This window comes from Mytilus galloprovincialis, chromosome 4, assembly GCF_965363235.1.
Source record: "Mytilus galloprovincialis chromosome 4, xbMytGall1.hap1.1, whole genome shotgun sequence".
NCBI lineage: Eukaryota > Metazoa > Mollusca > Bivalvia > Mytilida > Mytilidae > Mytilus > Mytilus galloprovincialis.
In genome coordinates this window covers 3,641,937-3,663,519 of record NC_134841.1, presented here as the reverse complement: position 1 = coordinate 3,663,519, position 21,583 = coordinate 3,641,937, and the positions used below count along the sequence as shown (strand labels likewise).

The 21,583-nt window shown below is 33.9% G+C and overlaps 1 protein-coding gene across 1 annotated transcript; it reads right to left on the bottom strand.

The window, feature by feature from the left end:
* Positions 1-1,132: 1,132 nt before the first annotated feature.
* Positions 1,133-20,080, bottom strand: LOC143070460 (uncharacterized). The gene is made up of 4 exons (XM_076244744.1): positions 19,843-20,080; positions 5,689-6,033; positions 3,827-3,931; positions 1,133-1,644 (listed from the first exon to the last, which is right to left on the bottom strand). Exons 2-4 carry the CDS (start codon positions 6,021-6,023, stop codon positions 1,491-1,493), a joined length of 594 nt encoding a protein of 197 aa, XP_076100859.1. The 5' UTR covers positions 6,024-6,033; positions 19,843-20,080; the 3' UTR covers positions 1,133-1,490.
* Between the last annotated feature and the right edge of the window lie 1,503 nt (positions 20,081-21,583).

The following is a 21,583-nucleotide window of genomic DNA, read 5'->3' as shown; positions in this document are numbered from 1 at the left end:
TCGTCTTTCATTTTTGCTATGTCCTTTGTCTATATGCTTTTTTTTTATGTTTCTTCGTTACATATATGACGTGGCTCTGTACTTATACATCCCGTCATTGTGTAATTGTACCATGGTAAATTTGTGTGTTCTTATCTTCATTTTTACTAATATGCTGGGTCTGTATGTTATTTTGAGCTTATTTGTTACATGTTTGTATGTTGTTTTTTTTTATGTATTATTGACATTTTTACCTATTATTATCGTTGTCAATATAATGGAATTTGGTGCGACTATCATACAAGTGAGAGGTTAAGCTAGCTATAAAACAGGGTTCAATCCACTATTTTCTACATAAGAAAATGCCTTTACCAAGTCAAGAATATGACATAATAAGTTATTATCCATTCGGTTGATGTGTTTGAGCTTTTGATTTTGACATTTGATTAGGGACTTTTTGTTTTGAATTTTCCTCGGAGTTCAGAATTTTTGTGAATTTACTGTTTACATACGATGTGACTCTGTACTTGGATAGCCCGTCATTGTGTCATTGTGCTTTTGAAAATTTTGTATTCTTGTTTTTTTTTAATTTTTTGTGATAAAGCTGGTTCTCAGCTGACTATACACAAGCGGATTTCAGTTTATGTTGGTTATGTGTTTTGTGTTTCTTTGTTACATATTTGTTTGTTTTAAAAGAGATTAAGATAGTAACACAATGTTGACTGCTATACCTCTATTTTTGACATGTATACTTATCATGTCTGTTTGTTTGATTCACACATCGTAGTCAATATAATGGAATTTGATACGACTAATTACAAGTGACAGATTTAGCTAGCTATTAAACCAGGCTTAATCCATCATTCTCTACACAAGAAAATGCCTTTACCAAGTCTGGAATATGCCAGTTGTTATCCATTCGTTTGATGTGTTTGAGCCTTTGATTTTGCCATTTGATAACAGACTTTCCGTTTTGAACTTTCCTAGGAGTTCGGTATTTTTGTTATTTTACATTTTAGTAGGCCTACTTATCGATACAACCATTTTGATTATAAAAAATAAATACACCAGAAGGTATCATTCCAACTCACGTACTGTGTTACTTGACTGATATAACTGACGCACTTTTCATAACAATAATTTATTTCACAGGGATCACATCAATTTACAAATATTTCAAACGTTCATTTATCATACAGTAAATACATATATCAAACAAGACTTTCACAAGGTTAAGTTCATTTACACTATACACTATAACACATACCATTCAAACATTTTACTCAATCATACTCATACAATATTGACACTTTAAATTAATCATGTATTCTCTAACTGTAAAACAACCCAGTGACATTTGCATAGGCATGCCGACCTATGTTTCCATACAGAATAAAACCGATTTATCAAAAATATGACTAGACTATATCTAGAATGAAATTTACACATTTTAAAGATTTGAATGTGTTAATGTCCGTTATCTTTTCAGAGAAAGAATATAAATAATGGATTCATGTACCGACATTAACACATTCACAGTGGGAGGGTACTTCAACGGCAGCGAATGTTACTGGAGGATAATGTGGTAAATGGTCATCCCAAATCAGTAACCATTGGTGACGATACATCTGTACACATGTATTTCTACCACACGTTGCATTTTCTCTGAAATTAAACAAAATCAATATTTTCATGCAGATAAAAGCTTAAAAGCAATCTGTGTAAAGCTAGAAAGTTAAAAATACTTTAAACTCCGAAGATTTCGTAAAATCCGTTTCAAAGTAATTTTATGACAACCCGGATAGTTTTTTTTTTGTTTGTACGCTATATTATGAATTAAGTAGTTCATATAAAAAAGAAGATGTGGTATGATTGCCAATGAGACAAATGTCCACAAGAGACAAAAATGACACAGACATTAACAACTGTAGGTCACCGTACGACCTTCAACAATGGGCAGAGCCCCTACCGCATAGTCAGCTATAAAAGGCCCCGATAAGACAATGTAAAACAATTCAAACGAGAAAACTAACGGCCTTTTTTATTAAAAAAAAATGAACGAAAAACAAATATGTAACACATAAACAAACGACAACCACTGAATTACAGGCTCCTGACTTGGGACAGGCACATACTTAAATAATGTGAATTCTTTTTAATGAATTCTTTATTTTGCCAAATTTTCTGTTTACAAAAGTATGATATTTTTTGAAATACTAAGGATTTAATTATCCTAGGCATATATTACTTTAGCCGTATTTGGCACTTTTAGGAAGTTTAGATGTCAATGCTCTTCAACTTTGTATTTGTTTTGCTTTATTACTATTTTTATCTGAGTGTGACTGATGAGTCTAATGAACACGAAACGCGCGTCTGGCTTATTAAATTATAAGCCTGGTACCTTTGGTAAGTATTGTCAGCTAATCCCGACAACCCGATCATAAAATATTTAAATAGTATTTCGTCATCAAAACTCTGTACAGTTCGTGCCAGGAATGGTGTTATCCTTTACTTTTGTTGTGAAGTTGTCCATCCACCAATACATAGTAGTTCAAGACGGCATTATGGTTTTGTAGTTTGAAGTACCTTTTACGAGTCTTCTTTGGTACGATATACTATTTTTTTATGCAACAACCATACACCCCACCCTCTTTTGAAGTTAAAAGGTCGTTCCCATACGTTGACATTTTTTTATAAGTGGCAAACATTTTTTTGTTTGTTTGTTTTATTTAAACCCTGAACAGTTTATAGATTTGCATATTATATATAAATCTGACTACTGTTCAGACAGTGTATTTTCCAACTCATTCGGTAGTTGTATTCAAGAACTTGCAGCTGCTACTCGGACGTTGTAAAACGTCATCAGTGTCCGAGCAGACAATTGAAGAACCAGGGGTATGTCAAAGAACGTCTCGTCCTTTTTCTAAAAAACATAATCGGAAGATTCCAAGACCTTGTTGATAAATATTCCACATCAACTTCATATAATAATACACGACGGTCTTGAGGTATATTTTCTTGGTACTGACGCTGTTTTCATCTTACTTACGTGTTAAAGTAGTCTTTTATTTGTCTTTGTAAATTATTACTTTTTGCTAATGTGCTTTGTCTATATGCCTGTATGTTTATCTTTGTTGGCGTGTTTGCTTGTTTTATAGTGATTATAACACAATGGTGACGGCTGTTTTCACATGTTTACCTAATAGTATTATGTCTGTTTGTTCTGCCCACACAACGTTGTCAATATATTGGAATTTGATGCAACTGTCAAACAAGTAAGAGGTTTGGCTGGTTATAAAACCAGGTTTAATCCACCAACTTCTACATAAGAGCATGTATGTACCAAGTTGTGTCGTTGTTCTCCTCTTATATTTAATGCGTTTCCCTCGGTTTTAGTTTGTTACCCCGATTTTGTTTTTTGTCCATGGATTTATGAGTTTTGAACAGCGGTATACTACTGTTGCCTTTATATATGACAGTTGTTTTTCATTCATTTGGTGCGTTTAAGCTTTTTGTTTTGGCATTTGCTTCAAGACTTCCGTTTAGAATTTTCCTCAGAGTTCGGTATTTTTGTTATTTTACTTTCGACATCTAGATGGTTTTGGCTGACATCTGTGTGGTTTTGGTTGTGATGAGTTTATTTTTCACTCACCAATAACCCACATGTGTATCTATTCAAAACTACTTTTGTGCTTTTACTACCAAACAACTTCAAAAACTTTAAATAAAGTGCGTGTTTCTCTTTTTTTTAAACTCAGAAACTATGCCATGATGGATAATTTAACATACAGTCGTAACTGAATCAAAATAAGATACACCAGTTATATGTCAGTATTAGTATACTTACGGACATTTTCCAGTAGGAACAAACTGGAAGGCATTTTCAAAATGGACGACTTTTAAATTTCTATTGTTGGATACAGTTGTGTTTATAACTTCATATGCAAATTCCCTATAAATGTAAAAAAAAAACAACACACTATTTTAAACATAAAACGGTTGTGATTTGTAACACACAACTAAAAGCTGTGAAAACTTACAGCTGTTGGTGTGGTTCAAGGTTCATGTCAAATTGTATCTTCAATATGTTTTTATACTTAGGTAGGGAACTACGTGTATGATTGAAAGAATTTGTATAGTGTATTTTTACAAATATATTTTGTTACTAAAGGAGAGGTATATGAGGGGGAAATTAACAGCAACATTTATTGCCATGTGGATAAGAGTAGATATCAATGACTCAGCATACCAACAAATTAATTACACCAAAAACAAATGCAGTATACTCATGATACTGTTTTTCGAGAAAAAACAGCAGTAAAAAATAAAATCACAAAAATACTGAACTCAGAGGAAAATTAATTCGGAAAGTCCATAATCACATGGCAAAATCAAATAACATAACGCATCAAAAACGAATGGACAAGAAATGTCATATTCCCGACTTTTAGAAAATTATAGTTAAACTGTCAGTGTGCTTCCTCGATCGGTCGTTATTGTATTGAATAATGTAAAATTAATTATTGCACCATGAAACACTTAACAACATTTGACTAAGAAGACTTTTATAGAAGACTGCAGCAAAGACCTTAAAGATGATAAATCATTATTGATACAGATATCAATAATGAACTTCTGGTGTCTAAGTAGAAATACAAGGCAGACACCTGATATTAAAATAAAGCATTCGTTAATATTGCTCGTTAGGCAGGAGAACATCTTTACCATGACCAATGTGAATATCAATTTTCAATAAACCAGAGAGAGAAGTAAAAATACATAAATATCATAAAAAGGCTAATAACAACTCCATATTCATTCTAAGAAAGAAAAAAGGAAAATTTACTTTCGGTTACCACTTTTGACAAACGCTGCTTAAATATTTATTCAACCAAAACTTTCTTACACATGAATTATGGGTTAGTAAATGCAGTGAATATTTATAGTAATCTAATATCTTACAAATCAAAATAAAACCACTGTCGTTAATTCCGATTTCATTTGGAAGGCGAAATATTCCAATTACAAACAAGTTTAACATGGACATACCATGTACCCATGAACATTGCTCAAATTCCACATCAATTTTTTTCTATATATATATTTGGAAATATGTATCAAATTATCAAATTTGGATATAGTAGGTGTTTATCGATAATAGCGCCCATTGTCTCCATTTAGGCCGGTACATTGGAATAAAACGTCAAATATCGTACAGTCATTGATACAAGGTATTGTAATACAAGGTAATTGTTAACTGTACATTTTTAAAATATGCAAAGTGTACTTTGATAGGTTTTCACATTTTTTACACGAATATATACATATATTAATATAGTTATATCAGAAACGATTTATGCGTTTGTAATTGATATAATATATTATCGCAACTATACATATATTAATAACGTTCTTTCAAGTTTATACAATTTATGCAGTTGGGATTAATATATTGCAATCTCGCCATTAAACGAATTGCATGGTAGTAAATTCTACTTGTACATATCGTTGCAGGTTTAATGTTATCCCGATTTAAACATACTTCCAGCGTTAAAAAAAGTTAAACATATGCAAATAATTTTATGCATATTGCAAATTCAATTAAAATCAGTTCAAATAAAAGTATGCAATACAGTGAAACATAAGCTCTTTACAGCTTTTAAAACTGACAGCAACCATTTTTTTGTAGAAAATTATTGAATGACTTACGTTTGGCAACAAGAATCTAACACAGTTTTGCTATTTGGAACAATATTTCCAACATAACTTGTTTCATGAGTTCTTCGGGTACCCTCAGGTTTAATCACTGGTAACTTTGTAAGATCATTGGAATTAATTAACAATCCTGGAAACATAGTTCTAACAACTTCACTCATTGGTTTAGGTTCTGTTGTTGAATGATCGGAATGATTGTGATCTGAACAGTTACAGTTGGGTTTCTTCCACCATCCGTGATGTTTTCTCCACCATCCCTGGTGAGAGCAGTAGGAAATACCATACACACAGCTTAATAGCAGGAGCAGTAATCTTTGGTAGTTCGCCATGTTGTTGGTCCTAGAAGTAGATCACAACATTACATTTTTCAAGGGTATTTTATAGGAAAACACCACTAAATTAACATTTTGACATTAAAAAAGATAAAGATAAAATCAATGCTTAACTATGCAAATATATAAGTGTTGATTAACTATATGTGGTTTTGGTCTTTAAATAAATGAATTGAAAATGAAATTGAGGATATCGTAATATTACAAACATAATATAACAATGACAGAATTGTCAAAAAATGATCCCTTGAGGTATTTTAAAAGTCCAAACGTAACGGACATAAGATAGAAAGAGTGAGGCTAAATTAAAATTAAGTCGATCACCTTTGCAAACTGAAGAAAACAAAAGACCTTCTGACATTTTTATTTAATGTTCAAGTTAACATTTCCCGTCTGTGTGTTTATTTTTGAAGTCGTAGAGGTTATGTTATGAATGGATACAAGACACACATTAATAACCCCCCATTCAGTATTTATGTCAAAAAATTTCATTGTTTTAACAAAGAATTATTTATTTCTTGTCAGTATCTATATAATATAGAAGTTAATGGCTTGTATGTCTCTTTTTACCTGTGGTGCGTCTTTCCACCTGTAAAAAGTACAGACTTGCAGTTTTTTAAAAAATTTAAAAATTGAAAATACATCAATTTTGAAGATGTGGTTTAAAACAATGATTGGTCTATTGCTATATAAAAAATCAAGATTGCTTCATAATGATGACAAAGCAAGTTATTTAAAGCAGACTGAAATAAAATAAATAGATGAAGTGAAAACTAAAGGTTACTATATCTAAGTCAGGTCACGTTAGTGCAGAAATGTCATCTGAGATATCAAATTTGTTTCACAAAAATGTCATTGTCGTTATCAAGCATTGTCAAATATGACCAATTTCTATGACACAATTGGTAGGATTAACTATGCACAGCAACATAAGCCGAGGGGATATTCGACTTATATCCATTTCATATTGTATGAGACACATGCATCTTCCTGAAACTAGTTGTTGCCCACAACTAAATATCAGTCACGGGAAGATAATCAATTTAAACGTTTTGGTATTTTTAAAAGTACTTCCTACAAATGCAAAGAATCTTAAGCCTCAAAGCTACTGTGGGAAATAATTCAACCATGGTTTTACTTATATCTGACAGGCTTTCATACTTGATTGATGTTGTAAATGTTATTCAAAAGACCTTTTTTTCAAAAGAAATTTTTCAATTATATTACATTTTATTATGTTCACATCATATTAATTTTAAATATTTGAATTCAAGAAATAAAATTATTCATTTTGCTTCAAAAACTTAATCTTAAAAGCTCTTATCTATTATATATCACTTTAAGCTGTTTAACCTTTTGTGTTAATAACAACGAAGCTTTCGGCCTGAGCTTTCGGCATTGGGAAAATGCTGAAAAAATTTCAGCAGAATCGTACTTTTAGCACAGTAAATTAAAAAACTCGACTAAATTAAAATACTCGACTGTTCATATACTTTAAAATAAGGGAATGCGGTATGATTGCTAATGGGACAAATATCCATTAGATACCATATGATAATAATGTAAAAAACTAAAGAACACGGTACGGCTGACAGCAATAAGCAAATGCCATGCCATATGGTAAGCTGTTATAGAGTCTGGTAGGATAAAATGAAACAATTTAAAAGAGAAAACAAACATCTTAATTTATTTAAAAAACAACAAAAGAAAAATAAATTAGACAGACAGTAACCAACTACAAACACTGAGTTATAAGCTCCTGACTTGGGAGAGGCACCAACCAACTACAAACACTGAGTTATAAGCTCCTGACTTGGGAGAGGCACCAACCAACTACAAACACTGAGTTATAAGCTCCTGACTTGGGAGAGGCACCAACCAACTACAAACACTGAGTTATAAGCTCCTGACTTGGGACAGGCACCAACCAACTACAAACCCTGAGTTATAAGCTCCTGACTTGGGACAGGCACCAACCAACTACAACCCCTGAGTTATAAGCTCCTGACTTGGGACAGGCACCAACCAACTACAAACACTGAGTTATAAGCTCCATACTTGGGACAGACACCAACTAACTACAACCCCTGAGTTATAAGCTCCTGACTTGGGACAGACACCAACCAACAACAACCCCTGAGTTATAAGCTCCAGACTTTAGACAGACACCAACCAACTACAACCCCTGAGTTATAAGCTCCTGACTTGAGACAGACCGTAACCAACTACAACTACTGAGTTATAAGCTCCTGACTTGGGAGAGGCACCAACCAACTACAACCACTGAGTTATAAGCTCCTGACTTGGGACAGGCACCAACTAACTACAACCCCTGAATTATAAGCTCCTGACTTGAGACAGACAGCAACCAACTACAACCCCTGAGTTATAAGCTCCTGACTTGGGACAGGCACCAACCAACAACAATCCCTGAGTTATAAGCTCCTGACTTGGGCAGGCATCAACCACCTACAACCCCTGAGTTATAAGCTCCAGACTTGGGACAGACAGTAACCAACTACAAACACTGAGTTATAAGCTCCTGACTAGAGACAGACAGCAACCAACTACAACCACTGAATTATAAGCTCCTGACTTAGGACAGACAACCACTGAGTTATAAGCTCCTGACTTGGAACAGGCACCAACCAACTACAAACACTGAGTTATAAGCTCCTGACTTGGGACAGGCACCAACCAACTACAACCCCTGAGTTATAAGCTCCTTACTTGAGACAGACAGCAACCAAATACAACCCCTGAGTTATAAGCTCCTGACTTGGGACAGGCACCAACCAACTACAACTCCTGAGTTATAAGCTCCTGACTTGGGACAGGCACCAACCAACTACAACCACTGAGTTATAAGCTCCTGACTTTGGACAGGCACCAACCAACTACAAACACTGAGTTATAAGCTCCTGACTTGGGACAGGCACCAACCAACTACAACCCCTGAGTTATACGCTCCTTACTTGAGACAGACAGCAACCAAATACAACCCCTGAGTTATAAGCTCCTGACTTGGGACAGGCACCAACCAACTACAACTCCTGAGTTATAAGCTCCTGACTTGGGACAGGCACCAACCAACTACAACCACTGAGTTATAAGCTCCTGACTTGGGACAGGCACCAACCAACTACAACCACTGAATTATAAGCTCCTGACTTGGGACAGACAACCACTGAGTTATAAGCTCCTGACTTGGGACAGACAACCACTGAGTTATAAGCTCCTGACTTGGGACAGGCACCAACCAACTACAACCACTGAGTTATAAGCTCCTGACTTGGGACAGGCACCAACCAACTACAAACACTGAGTTATAAGCTCCTGACTTGGGACAGGCACCAACCAACAGCAACCCCTGAGTTATAAGCTCCTGACTTAGGACAGGCACAAACCAACAACAACCCCTGAGTCATAAGCTCCTGACTTGGGACAGGCACCAACCAACTACAACCACTGAGTTATAAGCTCCTGACTTGGGAAAAGCACCAACCAACTACAACCACTGAGTTATAAGCTCCTGACTTGGGACAGGCACCAACCAACTACAAACACTGAGTTATAAGCTCCTGACTTGGAACAGGCACCAACCAACAACAACCCCTGAGTTATAAGCTCCTGACTTGGGACAGGCACCAACTAACTACAAACCCTGAGTTATAAGCTCCTGACTTGAGACAGACAGCAACCAACAACAACCCCTGAGTTATAAGCTCCTGACTTGAGACAGGCACCAACCAACTACAACCCCTGAGTTATAAGTTCCTGACTTGGGACAGGCACCAACCAACTACAACCCCTGAGTTATAAGCTCCTGACTTGGGACAGGCACCAACCAACTACAACTCCTGAGTTATGAGCTCCTGACTTGGGACAGGCACCAACCAACTACAACCACTGAGTTATAAGCTCCTGACTTTGGACAGGCACCAACCAACTACAAACACTGAGTTATAAGCTCCTGACTTGGGACAGGCACCAACCAACTACAACCCCTGAGTTATAAGCTCCTTACTTGAGACAGACAGCAACCAAATACAACCCCTGAGTTATAAGCTCCTGACTTGGGACAGGCACCAACCAACTACAACTCCTGAGTTATAAGCTCCTGACTTGGGACAGGCACCAACCAACTACAACCACTGAGTTATAAGCTCCTGACTTGGGACAGGCACCAACCAACTACAACCACTGAGTAATAAGCTCCTGACTTGGGACAGACAACCACTGAGTTATAAGCTCCTGACTTGGGACAGACAACCACTGAGTTATAAGCACCTGACTTGGGACAGGCACCGACCAACTACAACCACTGAGTTATAAGCTCCTGACTTGGGACAGGCACCAACCAACTACAAACACTGAGTTATAAGCTCCTGACTTGGGACAGGCACCAACCAACAACAACCCCTGAGTTATAAGCTCCTGACTTAGGACAGGCACAAACCAACTACAACCCCTGAGTCATAAGCTCCTGACTTGGGACAGGCACCAACCAACTACAACCCCTGAGTTATAAGTTCCTGACTTGGGACAGGCACCAACCAACTACAACCCCTGAGTTATAAGCTCCTGACTTGGGACAGACAGTAACCAACTACAAACCCCGAGTTATAAGCTCCTGACTTGAGACAGACAGCAACCAACTACAACCACTGAGTTATAAGCTCCTGACTTGGGACAGACAACCACTGAGTTATAAGCTCCTGACTTGGGACAGGCACCAACCAACTACAATCACTGAGTTATAAGCTCCTGACTTGGGACAGGCACCAACCAACAACAAACACTGAGTTATAAGCTCCTGACTTGGGACAGACAGTAACAAACTACAAACCCTGAGTTATAAGCTCCTGACTTGGGACAGGCACCAACCAACTACAAACACTGAGTTTTAAGCTCCTGACTTGGGACAGGCACCAACCAACTACAACCACTGAGTTATAAGCTCCTGACTTGGAACAGGCACCAACCAACTACAACCACTGAGTAATAAGCTCCTGACTTGGGACAGACAGTAACCAACTACAACCCCTGAGTTATAAGCTCCTGACTTGGAACAGACACATACAAAATGTGTTGGTGATAAACATGTTTGCAAGCGTCCAACCTTCTCCTGGATTAGATTAGAATTTGAATATTTAAAATATTTAAGATTAAATTTGAACACCTCCAATAGATTTAGTGAAAAAAACTCATAAACAGTCCAAGAAAAGTATGGCCGGGTGCAATGCCAAAAAATAGGTCTCCATATGATGTTCCTTACAGTAAATCCATGCATGTTTAGTAAAACAAAATAAATGTTATCACAGATTATGACAAAATTTTCCAAGGTCTTGTTAGTGTGGAATTATAATACATTTTTATTCGTCTTCATCAATTTCTTCCTAATCATTTAAATCAACATAAGGTTATCAGAGATATAATTGATAAACATGCAAGTCTTTTGAGTGCAGATGTTTTGTTATAACACTGATAGACAGGACAAACTACAAGAAACAAAAGAGAACAGGTATGTGGACTATCAGTCCCCTAGGGTATCTATCATCAGCTCAGTAAACAGTACTTCGGTACTGACATGATCTAACAAACTTTACTAAAATTGTCCGTTTATAAATTTTGAAATTATTAAGAAACTAAGGTTTCAACTCCCTCAGGCAAAGTTGGCATTGGATAAATTTGGCTATTTAATTTTGTTATTTTTGACATAAAGGTGTTCAACGGTTTCGATACTTATACATCTACGGATTTAAAATGTTTGGCTTTGAGCGTTCCTGATGAAAATAAATCCAGAAAAGCGCTTCGGACGAAAGAAATTTTTAAGTGTTGTTTTCAATTTTTTAATTGTAAAGGAACAGAAAACAAGAGTCTTTCAAGAACATGAATCACCCACCTGTAATTTTATGCTTTTATCTTCATCAATGATTATTCTGCGTTTGTATATATATATTAATGAGAGGCTTGAAAACTCAATTAAAATGTTGTTTGCATCTGTGATATTTTCTTTAAAAAAATGCATTTTACCCCTATGTTCAATTTGAGTGACATTGTCTATATTTCTTGACGTACAGGGAAACAAAATTTCAAATATATACATTTTTGTATTAGATGCTCTCATTCAATTTTCCTGAAAGTGATTCAGCAGTTTCACAGAAGATTTTTTTCAAAGTAAGCCGACTAGATGAATAAATTAGGAAAAACTGTATTTGAAGGGCAATAACTCTTTAAGTGAAAAATTGACAATTTTGGACATGAAACTTATTTGTAGATCTTACTTTTCTGAACAGTTTTGCTGTTTACAGTTTATCTTTATCTGCAATAATATTCAAGATAATAACAACCTGCAAAATTCCGTTTAAATCATCTATTCAGGGAGAATAACCTAAAACCCAGATAGCCGATTTGGATCATAATTTCAGGGCAGGTAGACCTTGACCTAATGAATATTTAACCTTTGTCTGATCTACTAAAACGTTTTAGTTTTTGAGATATAATTCAAAAACTGCATTTTACTCAAGTATGTTCTATTTCTATTAATGGTGACCATGTTTTCGGAGTTAACAGACAACACAAACTTTATTCTAGATACCATAAAGATCATTCATAGATTTGTTGAATATGTTCACATGTCTAAGGTGTGCCGTGTATGCGACTGTTTTGTTCCACCTGTTAGATAAAGCTAACAATTTTCAATGAATCTATAGATTGCATGAATTTATAATTTCAATAGCATCTAGAAAAATGTGTTTACTCCTTTAAATTCTCAACCCCAACATTTGCAAATTGACCGGTTTTCTTAGGTACATTCATTTTCCCGTTAGTTTTTGTTAACTACCGTCTTTGTCCTAGCAAAATAGAAACACATAAATGTTGGTGTAGTAAAATTAAATTGAAAATGTATCAACACCTCAATTTTTATGATTTTGGAGCTTTATATGTAAGTAACGGACTTGAAGCTAAAAATATTTCATTCGTCATGTTTTGAAAAAGTCATGGGCTTAATTATAATGCAACAAGATCCTAATTTCGAAGAACTGTATGCCACTTTTATGCCACTGATGTCGGCGTTTCAATTCTTTATTTGGCCTTTTAAACTTTTTTAGATTCGAGCGTCACTGATGAGTGTTTTGTAGACAAAACGCGCGTCTGGCGTCTATACAGAAATTAATCCTGGTATCTATGATGAGTTTATTTACAACCACTGGGTCGATGCTACTGCTGGTGGAGTTTTAATTCCTCGAAGGGTATCACCAGCCCAGTAGTCAGCAATTCTGTGCTGATCGACATGAATTATCATTGATATTGTCATATTTATAAATTAACTGTTTACAAAACTTCTGAATTTTTGAAATACCAAGGCTTTTCTACCTCAGGAATAGATTACCTTAGCTGTACTTGGGATTTCGGATCGTCAATGCTCTTCTTTGTACTTGTTTGGCTTTATTACTATTTTGATCTGAGGTTCACTGATGAGTCTTTTGTAGACGAAATGCACGTCTAGCGTAAATACAAAATTTAATCCTGGTATCTATGAGATTTTATACTTTTTTCTCAACTCCGTATGCATTCATTTGTCTAGTTATACATCATTATTTGGAATATTATCTATTTAGGTTTTATTCAATAGTGTTTGCATAGATATAAGAAGATGTGGTATTAGTGCCAATGAGACAACTCTCCATCTATTCTAAACAGCATTTAACACGGCTAACACCGAGAAACACACGATTCAGAGCCACAAAAATGACTAGAACAAGAAAAACAATGGTATAATCTAGTATATTGTACCTATGTTACGATACATCCACGTGGGTATACGTGGGAGGTAAACTGTAACAGCCATTTATAAATATAAATACATCTGTTAGTCTACGCTTAATATAGAATCTGCTTGTTGTACAAAATGTACGGTTATGTTATACATGTTATACTAGAACAATCTGATCTAAGCTACAGTTATACACTTCCTATTATAATAAATGTAGTATTTCTATGAATGCATGTTAAAATGTCCCTGTAACATATCAAATTTATAATTTCAAATCAATGTAAAAATCTTTCGGGTTTCTTCATTAAGTTCTCGTCAAAATTACACTCATTTGAGAAGGAATTTATAATCTATCATTTTGTTTATTTTTTCTTAATTTAAAAATGTTTTTTTATAACATGAGCACAGTCAATTTTTTTTTCTCTCTCTCTCTGTTGTTTACACATAGAAATCAACAGACCTAATTAATAGTGTGCAATTATTGTAGTGACTACATAAAGTTTACATAATATATGTATTAGTTAAATTTATCTAGGTTTGTCGGCATTTTACAATGACATAAAAAAAATACAGGAATTTGATTTTAAAGAATTAAGTCATTGGACCAAAATAATCACAATATTTTGAAAACGCGAGTTATTTTCTTCTTCTTATACTTGAGAAATAAAATAATACATAAGAATATTAGAAAGCACAAGTTTTTGCAGACGACAATTGACGAGGACCGATTAAATTACATTAAGTCAAGTTATATGTTTTTGGGGAAGGCGGTAGTGGTGGTGGTGCTCTTTTTTTTTGGGGGGGGAGGGGGTGTTGCTATGTTATCTGGGGGTTGAGATGAACCTTTCGAGATTCATGTAATATTGTACATATTTTGGTTTGAAGGATCAGTGAAAAGTTATGTTTTGGCTGGATATTAATTGTTATTTGTGTGTATATAGATATTATGTAAATTTCTGGTTTCAACCTATAGGTGACACTATTCTTATTTTTTTATTCAAAAGTTAAGATGAGATATATGGCAAGGTTTTGCTGATTGAATCATGTTAAGTATTTGAAACTAATCAGATGTCTATTTAATTTCTTAGATCTAGCTGGAATTAAAGGTACAGTCGTCACGGCCGACACTCGGCTAACCGAGAGATTGGTCGGTTAATCTATATTGAGTATGCGGCTATATGGGCGATTGGTCTGTTAATCGGGTTGGTTATACGTCTGTTAAGAGTAACACGCTTAATTTAATGTCAAACTCTATTAAATATACAGATTTTTGGCATGTTATAAGAACCAAATAAAAAAAAGAAAAGTGTCTGACAAAATGATATCTATCATAGAACATTTTGCACTTGTAAAAACATTTCTTAGTCTGCGCAGTTTTCAGTAAAACTAAAAGGCGTCGCGCAAGTATGTAGTATTTATGCTTATACGCATAGCAATGTTTTTAATAAAAGGCGAAACAAACAAATTTAGATATCCTTTTTAGGACAAAAAATAGTACTGTGGTTTTAAAAAATAAATTGACATTAGTAAATATTTCATAATTGTAAAATAACGTGAATAATACCACGTTTTAGTGAAAATTATGGGAATAAAGTCTGTTAATGGGTTGGACAATTGAAATTGTGTCAGTTAAGAGTTATTTAGCCACGACAATAATTTTGCTACCTTTATATTTTCCCCTTGAAAAATTTAAGAATGAGATGTTCCTGAGTAAACAAAAATGACAATACGGTGCCCAGTATCCTAGACAGAGCATTTTTATTTTGACTTTCTTTGCATTTTATTGAAGGGTGTGTCACTGCAATATAGCGTGATATGGATCGGCCTCTGGAATATGCATGAACTTTTTATTGACGTTTTCAATCAGCCTTAATGTTTGTGTCTGTTCGAAGTTGCACGTTCTCAATTCCGACTGAAAGTGTCTTTCTTATACAACACAGGGTACATATAACGTGTTCTCGTTCACATATGAACATGATATTTGTCACTGGCCGTTAAACTCTAAATCATATGTTGTTTACAAATCACTCTAAAGAAGTAAACGGAAAGGAGCGAATGCAGCTACATTTGGTTATTTTAAGTTTCAATTCATTTATTCGGTTTAGTTCCTTTCTACATAAGTGCAGAGGAGAAATACAGTTGTCTATGTTGGCCGGTGAAGTCCATTTCACGTTTTCGCGATTTCGCCTTTCATATTCTATAGGGCGAAAACGTGAAATCGCGAAGTCGAAAACGCGAAAACGCGAAGTCGAAAACGAGAAATTGGTTTCACGTTTTCGCGTTTTCGTTATATAGAATATGTAAGGCGAAAACGATAAAGCGCTAAAACGAAAAATGGCATTAACCTGCCACCATAGTTGTCCGCATGTAAACTTCTAGAATTTGTCACCAATATAAGTACATCGCAATCCGTTACTTTTTCAACAGCCCCATCGGTGTTTCATGTGTCTATTCTTAAACAAGTATTATTTTTCTCTCGGTTTTAGCAATGTATCACTTTCTACCTACTGTCCTTATATATTATTCTTTATTCCGCGTTTCCATCCAGATTCTTTTTTATACCATGAGGGTCCGGATTGGGGGGTATTGTTTATTTCTGTATTCTTTAAATTGTTATGTCATTTTTTTCTACATTTTATTTATCTTACTCATTATTCTTTCTTTATTTTTCATATTTTGTCATCCCAATATATTTTACTTACTGATGTTTAGTTACTATCTCTGATTTATATACTGGTTACCAATGTAGATGACAAATTTGTGTCATTCATGACAATAAAACAGAATCAACATGATATATGCGATCATTATTGGATGAAATTAATATTACTTTAATATTACACTTTTTGAAACCATTTTTATCAATTTTCAATTTCATGTGTTGTTTCCGTATATGTTATGTTTCATTGCTCATGTGTTGTTTTCGTATATTTTAGCCGCTCGTCTTGAGCCTACTCATTTGATCCGATAACACCCCATATAGCAATAAAATTATACTTTTATTGCCATTCATAACTCTTAACAGACCAATTAACAGACCGGGTTTTATACATCCGACCCATTAACAGACCAGGTTTTAAATAAAGATTGATTTATGTCACCAAAATACAGATTTTCGTGTAGATTTTTCACACAATGATATCACTATGGTTAACACACATAATGCCTTTCTTTTTTCGATGTTAAAAATATTGAATGCAAGTAAATTTAACCAATGTGTCATTTTGTGTACATTTTATGTGTGTAAAATGTGTATAAATTTAATGATGAGTAACCCGCCTTTTCATTTTATAGATCGTACATCGAAGCTAGAAAAATAATAATTACACCACTGAATTCAGTACATTAAATTGTTTTGTTAGACATGAATACTTTTTATGATGAAAATATATTTAGAAAGTTATACAATGAAACATGCTGAACTCTCAATGATTTTCTCGATAACACCTGATTAACAGACTTTAGCCAACCCGATTAACAGACCAACCGCCGATATAGCCGCATACTCAATATAGATTAACCGACCAATCTCTCGGTTAGCCGAGTGTCGGCCGTGGTCGTGTATGCATCAGATAACTGTCATATCTATTTACCTCTACATGAAATAACGATGGTCTTCTATGACGAAGGGAGAAACCAACATGGCTATCAAATCTATTTCTAATTAAAAAGACAAAACAAGACAAAAAAAAAAAACGAAAAATTCAGCAACACTTCGACAATTCCCTCGCAGAAAAGTTAAAAATTGGATTTGAAATCTGATTTGATTGGTTATTACTTTTTTTTAAACAATGAAATGTTATAATATGAAATTTTCTATAGAGCTGGACAGGATAAATTTTTACTCATGTCAAGTATTTCATTATTTGAAACAAAGATGAATTCTGCACACTTTTTGAAAGGTGAAAATTTAACAATGAGACAGGGAAACGTTATTGGTATAACATCTCATGCAAGTAAAATAGTATTATCATATGATAGATAGCCATCGTACAAACTTATTAAATGAAGGAAAATCCTTCATTGAAAAAGCATACTAAACAATTAGAAAAAGTAGAATCACAAAAATACTGAACTCCTTGGAAAATTCAAAAAGGAAACTCCCTTATCAAATGGCAAAATCAAATGATAAAACACATCAAACAAATGGACAACAACTGCCATACTCCTGACTAGGTACAGGCATTTTCTTATGTAGAAAATGGTGGTTTAAATCTGGTTTTATATCTAGCTAAACCTCTCACTTGTATGACAGACGCAAAAATTCCATATATTGACATTAAACAAACAAATATATTAACGAACATTAACCATGGCTTGCACCACCACAAGTATTTTCTTACAAGTATAAATTTGTATTGTATAGTACTTTTATTTTAAAGTGCTAGACTGCAAATCTTTGATCTTCAGTTCCCTAATCGATTTCTATTCGTATGATCAATTTGAAATTTGCTTATATATCTATATCTTAGTCTTTTGATTTTTTACTTTACGATTGAAAACACAATTTTTGCCACTTAAAGGAAATATTGCTATGAAAACTGTCACAGTGTATTAATTTGAAGGCTATGTTTTTACCAAAATAGATCTTTAAAAATTTCTAGCAAAAACAAGAAACTATGAAGCAACTTTATATGGTCAAATGTGGTGCGTTATTTGTACTGTAAAGTATACGTATCATTACATTATATTGTAAGAGTTATCTCTCTGCTTTTCTTGTGTGCGCATCTCCTTATCAACCATATCAGATTACGACAAAAATATTTCACCAATTTACTCGTTATATCCTCAGGATCTTATAACAATAATTTTGAACAAAGCGGTCCGGAGATTCCATATGAGAGTTATTTCCCTTACTGTATTTAAAATAAGTGAAATGTTATTGTAAAAGGTAGACCATAAGGGATAGAAACCTAGCGGCATGTGAATTGAGGTCCATTGACCATCAAATAGAAAATGGGGTCTAGGTCAAAGGTAAAAGTTAGATTCAAATTTGTTTTTTAGGCTGAATATTGCCTCTTTTCAGAAACTTTGTAAGATATCGAAAAAATATGTTTACTTAACTGATATTTGCGACATGTCGTAACATACATATGTTGGTTAAAAGGGTGCATTGACATTTGATAGGAGTTTCCTCCCCTCTAAAAAAGGCAAATTTGGATATAACACATTTCCCTTACATAGTGGAGAGGTAATTTGATTTGAGGTCCTTGCTTAATGACATTGACATTTATTTCAAGGTCACAGGTAAAAATGACATTCTTCATTTTGACCTTTGCTGTAGAATCATATAATAAATTTATACACGATAAAGCCTTCGGATCTTTGCATTAAATTCATAGACATATGACCTTAAAATGACAACTAGAAGTGACCTTTTTAAACCGGAAGTAGCAATGTACTTCCTTTATTTAAAGTATATAGAAACTTAATCAGAGGAAAGTAAGCTTTTTTTTTAAACCGGAAGTGACTGATTTAATCGGAAGTGGGTTGTTATCTCCCTTAATTAATAAAAAAAAGTGCCTCAAACAGTGATTTTCAAAATCAGATTTTGATTAACTATTATTGAAGACTGGACATACTGTATTATATAATCTTTTCTCGTTTTCAATGAATTTGTGTGGGAAGACCTTCAATTGTTCTCTGACTGAATAATTGGTTTTTAATTATCATATTATAATAGGTATATATAGAGCCTCGTGGAGGAAAACATTAATTGTATACTTGTTTTTTGTCTTTCTATTTAATGAAAAACGGTACATATGTATAACAAAAAAGGGGGGAAACACAAATATTATTCAAATAAGATAGAATAATATTAAATTTAAAAAAATAAATAAACTTGTAAACCATGAGCTTCATCCAAAATCTCAGTTTTGTGATTTTACGAAATTGAAAAGAACATAATATTTGTGTTCCCGAGTAATATTGACGCACTTCAAGCATTATGTGTCCATGCATGCCTAGAAAGAGCATGACTTTGGTATGCTCCGAAAGTTGAAATCATGGTAACTATGGCCAGTATCTGGTACTTACTTTATGATCAAATTATATGGTAATTTCTCTTTATCCGTAATCCTTGAGGGTGATTTCTCTTTATCCGTAATCCTTGAGAGGCATTCTGTCGTCTCTATAATTGGCAAAATTTCTTTGAGAATTCTTCACATTTTGACTTATATCAGAACACAGCTCGTTCTTTAGAAAATAATTAAATATCGTAACGAAAATTCGTGTCACATACCTAATTTATCGCCAACTTAAACAAACCGCCTCAGTAGAACATTTCTTATTGACGTTTTTGACAAGATATTGACAGATGTGCATTTCACAGGTGTATTTTAAGATGGTTTCGACTTAAATAATTTATTTCAGACAAGAAATTTAATCAAAGTGTACTGAAAATTAATGACGGACGGGTTATTGTGATATATATCTCTTTGTTTTATATATTAATGTATATAATCAATCAAAGGAAAAAAAATGCGCGTAAAATTTTTATACACTTTATGTATATGATTTTTTGCAGATTTATTTCTTTGATATTTGAAATTATGCGCATGTAACATTATATTAGATCAACATCTATTAAAAATAAGGAATTGAAAAGAAATCAGTTCAAGTTTAAAACATTAATGCAAATAAAAGCATGTATATGTTCTAATAAAACATAAAAAGGGTAGCATTAACATGAACTGCAACAAATACGGTACAGTACAACAGTATCCACGTACCAATAACCAACGCCTTAGACTCATACTATACTTTAAATTAAAAAAAATAATATGTATTATATTATTAAAAGTCTAAATTTTACTATAAATCACATTTGTACATAGACTTTTCTTTATTTTATCAAAATCATCAGAAATGCACTGCCTTCAAATACATGTCTTTCCATTATTTTATGCGACAGCTTTTCCGTATGCAGTGACCACATACATGTAACATCTCACCAGAACTTCGGTAACCACACAGCGGAAGTGCGATGTTAAAACCGTGGAAGTAAAAATCATCTGTTTTGAATGTCAATGTTGACATTCTCTTAATTTCCTTAGCTGAACACACCTTCTTCATGCTTAACACAACTGAGGGGTAACATGAGATTCACATGAATACGTATTCAATGCTGGCGAATTATTCATTTGCAAGTGAATAATTCATCAGAGATGTTTCTTAACGTATTTTAACAAAGCGATCCAATAAAAGCGAATTATTATTTCACTATTTCACTTTTCTTAGTGATTGAACAATAAAAGATGCTCGCCCCCCCCCCTTTTTTAAAAATTTTGCCAGATGTTCGGAATCGTCTGGTTTTATCCATGTAGTACATGTACCTTGACATTTTTTTCCCACTAACTCCTATTTTTTTCCATAATTTCATAACATATAATTTTAAATGACTAAAAATCTTTTAAAATCGTTATTCGTTTTTCATTGCTTTTGAAAGAAAAAAAAGGTGCCAATGTTAAATTGCATGGAAAATCTATAAAGAATTATTTCCCGTCAAATTTTCAGTGGCTTATATCTCGAAACAACAACATCCATTTTCTCTACCATTTTATGTCGTTAATTTATTATATACTATTAGTATCAATTTAAAATAGTCTTATTAAAAAGTTTGTTATTTTGAAACAGAGTAGCAAAAAAAGCTAGGTTGACACTGCCGATCAGATCAACTCGATGATCCCGATTTTTCAAATTTCCACGACCAAGCGCAACCAAATTCTTGTTTGGGTCTCTTTACGACAACTACCCGACTGCTATCCGGCTATACACG

Excerpts from the sequence above, each read along its gene's own strand:
- LOC143070460 (XM_076244744.1), bottom strand. The coding sequence starts at position 6,023 with ATGGCGAACTACCAAAGATTACTGCTCCTGCTATTAAGCTGTGTGTAT. Across the intron at positions 3,932-5,688 it reads TTAGATTCTTGTTGCCAAAC|GGAATTTGCATATGAAGTTA; the intron begins GTAAGTCATTCA and ends TTACATTTATAG. Across the intron at positions 1,645-3,826 it reads GTTCCTACTGGAAAATGTCC|AGAAAATGCAACGTGTGGTA; the intron begins GTAAGTATACTA and ends GTTTAATTTCAG.